The sequence below is a fragment of the Hyperolius riggenbachi genome, chromosome 6 (genome assembly GCF_040937935.1).
Source record: "Hyperolius riggenbachi isolate aHypRig1 chromosome 6, aHypRig1.pri, whole genome shotgun sequence".
Lineage (NCBI taxonomy): Eukaryota > Metazoa > Chordata > Amphibia > Anura > Hyperoliidae > Hyperolius > Hyperolius riggenbachi.
In genome coordinates this window covers 300,726,766-300,732,765 of record NC_090651.1, presented here as the reverse complement: position 1 = coordinate 300,732,765, position 6,000 = coordinate 300,726,766, and the positions used below count along the sequence as shown (strand labels likewise).

Here is a 6,000-nt window from a genome sequence, read left to right as displayed (position 1 = left end):
GTTACTGGATATTTCACTTTACAACAGTGCTCTGTGCACAAGATTTTAAAATGCTTGCCTTGCTGTGCAGGTCAGAGTCTGAGCCAGGACACTCTCTCTGTACAGAGTATATCGGTTTGGCTACTCTTACAGTGGGTCATTGTGGGCACATCCTGCAAAACTGTGTTTAAAATGAAGGGAAAAAGCCGCATTATGCGTTGTGTGGTGTGACCAGTATGGTAATGCCCTGCTAATGCGTCAATGTGAACATACTGTTAAGATTTATTTGCAGCATGTTACCTAAGGCCCGGTTCACATTAGCGGTGGCCGTCCGGAATCGCCGGAGCCGGACCGCTTGCAGAACGGACGCACGGCAATAGCAATGAAAACCTAGGCGTCCGTTCACATGCGTCCGTTCTGCCGGACCGGATCCGGACTCCGGCGTCCGTTCCAACATGCGCTATTTTTTGGTCCGGCTCCTCCGGCAGCCGTATCCGGAGCGGAGCCGGACTGCACCATCCGGCCAATACAAAGCAATGAGAGCCGGAGAGCGCACAACACACTGGCTACAAAAACCGGACGTTCTACACCACTTCCTATGCATTTTGGATGGGGACCACATGGGCCCAGCGTTCAAAGAGTGGGGCAGAGTTTTGGCAGCAACATGTCTGATGTCTGACAACGAGGAGGTGAACAACAGGAAGGAGAGAATTCCCAGGTTTACGAGTAAAAAATGCCTGGATCCATGGTCCCAACTGCAGTCTCTGTATCCACGGATGGTCTCCACACGTCCACCTGTCTCCAACAATGACCCCAGACCCTTCTGCTGACCTCCCAGACCCAGGTATTTACAGGATGCTATCTCCTTAAGAAACCGGATCCGGACCGCAACCGTGTTCACACCGCACGGAAACCGGATGCAAACGGACCGGATCCGGATAGGAACCGTACGGATCAGGTCCGGTCCGGCTCCGGTGCGGTCCGGACATCCGGTGCAGTTTTGACAAAACCGCAAGTGTGAACAGGGCCTTAGGCTCCTTTCAAACGACGTCCATTGTGGTGCAACGGACAATGTAAACACATCCCAACGCAATAGTATGACGATTTCTGGGATTCACTTATTGATTCACTAAGCATTACCACACTCAACTATGCAGAAAACTGCTGACATTACAGAACATCTTATCAAATGTTCATTCACTAAGGCCTCTTTCAAGCAGGAGGTTGAATTTTTCTGCTAGTGTAATGTAAATGCAGTTGAATTGCAGCTGTAGTAATACCACGTGTGTCAAGTATTGCCATGCGGTGGTGTTACCCTGCAGCAGAGGACAGCGACCTGTTCAGTCTTTGAACGGCTGCTGCCACCCTTAGATCTGACTTCATGGGATGGGGGGGGGGGGGGGGGGGGCAATTTACTGCCTGTCAGTTGCCTGTGTGAAAAGGGCCTCCGGCTGTTACCACATGGCAAGATGAAATTACCAGTGAGGTAAGTTACTGACTTGTGCAGTAAACACCTCAAATGTAAATTCACAAAGATTAGGGCATACAGTAAAACCAGGTGAGATGATGGGTATTTATCTTGTCATTATCCAAGAATCAGAATTCGATTAAGGGCCCATTTTTACTATCGTGGTTTCCGCAACGAATCTGCAGAGTTTCCCCGCAGGTGAATTGCGCGGGGAAACTCTGCCATAGTGTATAACGGCCATAGGGTATAACGGCGCCGCCGGCCAAATCGCTTGCGGTAGCGATTTGGCCGGAACCCCCCCCCCCCCCCCGCAGAATTCACAGCGGAGGCTGCGATTCCCATAGCCATGCATGCCACAGCTGATGGGATTCGCCTGCGCACAAGTGGAAACGAGCCCTAAATGTTACAGGGAATGGAGTCAGCCGATAGAAGCCACCTATCCTGCTACTCTCTCCATTAGTGCCGATATACTGCGGGACAAGTTTCTCTCTTCAGGGCTGTTTCTGGTCATTTTGCTGCTCCAGACAAGGCACCTTTTTTGTCTTCCTAATCTACTGAACAGGAAGAGCATTACAGCATTGTTTTGTGAGCACCAATAAGAAATTGATAGTTTACATAGACCTAATGTTTCTCAAAATCAGGACACACCAATTACCAGGCCATATACATCTCACTGGCCCAAACTCCCTGAACCCATATAACAAAACCTTTCTGGAACGGGTTTAAAGGGTGTGTATCCACTTTATAAGGGATGGTGCACACCAAGAGCGGTTCTGAGCGGTTTTAAGAATTCTTGTGGGCTGAAAACCGCTTGGCTAATGTATTGCGATGGGATGGTGCACACCAGAGCGTTTTTTTTTTTTTGTTTTTTTTTTTTCTCGCTTCGAAAGAATCATCTCGCTTTTGTAAAAGTCTAATCGCGATAGTGGAAATGACCTACCGCAATTCCTATGTTATTATGTAAACCCTGGCAATTTAAAAATCACTCGCGGTTTGCGATTTAGCATCACAATCGCCGCTAGTGGAAAAGGGCCCTAAACATTCCTTTAATCGATATGAAAAACCTATTCAAAAACCCCCTTCACACTCTGGATTTTGAAGAAGTTTACCGTTAACTGCTGAATCGCCAGCGATGGCTAGTGCTTTTTAAAACGCTTGCACAATGTTAACTATATGGCAATGATCTCACTGCCACGATCACCGGCGATTAGCGCTAAATGCAGCATTATTAAGCTATTTTTGAGCGATTTCAATTGTAATAGCTCAAAAAATGCGTAAGTATCCAGTGATTTTTATCTGCTAAAAATCACCAATATGAATGGGCCTGAAGACTGACCTTTAGATTCAGAGGGGCTGAAAGGGAGCATGATAAAATAGATCGAAGGTGACATTGGGTATGCTTTTTGCTACACTTTTTTTTTTTTTTTTTTTTTAAATCAAGCCCAATATCATTGCATCGCAATAAATAAATGATGTTCCTCTGAGTCTTTCCTATTGAGTGTGATGTGTTTAGACGCAATAATGGTCAGCATGTTGTGCATTAACCGGGCAATGCATTGCAATTAATGGTTGCTTAGCAACATTACATGGCAGTCATACTTTTTGCAATATGCTCGGTGTGAAAGGACCCTTAAGATTCATTAGGAGTATGAGTGTTCCTTCATTCCATGTAAAGTGTGTCTCTAGTCTCTTTTTTATGTTGAATACTCTTTTTGAAGTGTTTGGGGCAGTAATGTTCTAACTATGGCTTACAATGCGCTTCTCTTTTCTTTTCTTAGAATACCAAATCCAACTGTTATCTAAAGACTTGATTTTATCCTCTGTCATTTGGCTTCAGCCACCAGGCTGCCTGTATGAGGAATGGATGAAGGCGACTGTGGCACATACAGCAACAAGGCAAAACTCATCAATACAAGTACAAGTCCAAACTGCAGGTAAACCTGATAGTAACACGAAAGCCACACTCGCCATCTGTATCCACAGGACTTTCTGTATTAGGCACTCCTGTGTGTGTCAGGTTGTAACAAGAGTGGGTCATATCAGAACAAAGGGTAGCCTATACTCAGGCAAGGGTTGCAAACTTAGGACACCCGTACACACACAAGATTGCCACTTACTTTGCCCACCCCTCCACACACAGGCAGCACAGCAATTTCAGATTATATAGATTTCAACACTTGCATGTAGAGATGGCCGGAACCTCCGATTTTTGGTTCGCGAACTTCTGCAAAAGTTCGGTTCGCGCGAACTTTTGCGAACCGCAATAGACTTCAATGGGGAGGCGAACTTTGAAAACTACAAACACTTATGCTGGCCGCAAAAGTGATGGAAAAGTTGTTTCAAGGGGTCTAACATCTGAGTTTTTGCATGGCAGAGTGGGATACACGCCAAAAGTCCCCAGGGGAAAAATCTGGATTTGACGCAAAGCACCGGTTTAGAGTACTACTTCACACTGACAGACCAAACTCACTGTAACGCACCGCAAACAGCTGTTTGTGTAGTGACGGCCGTGCTGGACTGGTGCGCACCATGACGAGATTGCTCTTCTTCAGTGATATCAGGTAATGTCTGACTGCCTTATCAACTTTTGATGGTTCTTTCTCTACCATTGTTGAAGCTTACTTTTTTTTTTTTTTTTTTATTTTCTGCTGGCTGTTCAGTACCTGTAATGAGAATCTGTTATGGAGGGCAAGTCTGCCATTGTGGGTGACCACGGGTAATGGCTGGGGAATTGGGGTTCGATTCCTTAGTGGGAGCCTGAGAACCGGCTACCACCACACATCCAAGTAAGGACCCATTTGCTGTCTAAGTAATGTACCTGCCCTGACCGTGCTTTGCAGACCAGGCATCTGTGGTCAGATGGACCCTTGACCCAACGATGTGTGCCAGAGATGACACCACTTGCCTTTAACGAGAATCTGTTATGTAGGGCAAGTCTGCCATTCATTCAACTGTGTGAAACTTTCGATCATACTTTCTCAGTAGCATGGTGACCACGGGTAATGGCTGGGGAATCCTGGTTCGATTCTGGTCCGGAGTGGGAACCTAAGCCGGCTACTACCACCACACATCCAAGGAAGGCAGCAGGCACGCTGTGGGCAAAGGAGCAGGAACAGCTACCACCACACATCCAAGGAAGGCGGCAGGCATGGCATGCACATCCCGAGGTAGTGACCAAAAATAACAGGAGGACTTTTGAGGCCCTGCTGTATGAGATGAATCCACTTTAACCACCCTGGCGTTCTATTAAGATCGCCAGGGAGGCTGCGGGAGGGTTTTTTTTTTAATAAAAAAAAAACTATTTCATGCAGCCAACTGAAAGTTGGCTGCATGAAAGCCCACTAGAGGGCGCTCCAGAGGCGTTCTTCTGATCGCCTCCGGCGGCCAGAAGTAACACGGAAGGCCGCAATGAGCGGCCTTCCGTGTTTCGCTTACCTCGTCGCCATGGCTTTTTGTTCCGGCTACGCTGGGCTCAGGCGGCTGGGGGGACCCTCTTTCGCCGCTGCATGCGGCGGATCGCCGCGCTGTAGCGGCGATCAGGTAGCACACGTGGCTGGCAAAGTGCCGGCTGCGTGTGCTGCTTTTTATTTGAGCCAAATCGGCCCAGCAGGGCCTGAGCGGCAGGCTCCGGCGGTACTGGACGAGCTGAGCTCGTCCAGACCGCTCATCAGGTTAAATCCTTTAACGAGAATTTATGGCGGGCATGTCTGCCATCCATTCAAGTGAAAGGTATGCACTGACTGCCAGGTATAATAAAATGTGCAGTCAAAGATGCATTGAAAGTTATGCAGTGACTGCAAACAGCTGTGTGTAGTGACGGCCGTGCTGAACTGGTGCGCACCATGACGAGAGTGCAGATGATGGTGGCTTTCCAGCCCATATGGTCGCCGGGCTGAGGTAGCTGAATGACAGAATGACAGAATAGTGACTGTCCAGCTGATCATATTTGGTCTGACCATAATGAAGCATCCTCCCCCCCCCCCCCCCCCTTTCCCCCAAAAGACACACATATAGCCGTCGGTCATTGCTTCATTGTGATACGCAAGCCCCTTCAACACGGCAAGGTAATGATCACGAAGGGGAATTGGCGCATGTACATGCCTTTTTGTTGTTGTTGTAGCTGCAGTGCAGCCAGAAAAATTAGGCAGTCATGTACACGCACCAGAAAAATTAATATAGAAAATTCAGGAATCCACCTGGAGTCCTGGACCCTGTTGGTGGTGGCGGAGAAGGCAGTCAATCAGCTGCGGGCACAGGGTCTACATCCACACTTAAGGCCAGGTAGTCGGCTACCTGCCGGTCCAGGCGTTGGTGGAGGGTGGATCAGGAAGGGCTAAGGTGAGGCGTTGGACTAAAGAATGTCCATGTGTCCAACATCACCATGAGATCGCTGGAGCGTCCTGTCCTTGCCTGCGTGGACATGGGAGAAGGATTACTGGCAGTGGTACTTTTATTGCGTTGTGCTGTGACATCACCCTTAAACTCATCGTAAAGCATAGTTGCAAGCTCGTTCTGCAAGTGCTGCATCCTTTCTGCCTCCTGGTGATTTGGAA

General features: G+C 48.1%; 1 protein-coding gene across 1 annotated transcript in view; it reads left to right on the top strand.

Annotated features, from left to right (window-relative positions):
* Window positions 1-599: 599 nt before the first annotated feature.
* LOC137522176 (uncharacterized) overlaps window positions 600-6,000 on the top strand; it is a 26,912-nt gene continuing 21,511 nt past the window's right edge. Inside the window, exons 1-2 of the mRNA XM_068242208.1 lie at window positions 600-705; window positions 3,226-3,381. Coding sequence (XP_068098309.1) covers window positions 600-705; window positions 3,226-3,381 — 262 coding nt within the window. The remainder of the gene's footprint in view (window positions 706-3,225; window positions 3,382-6,000) is intronic.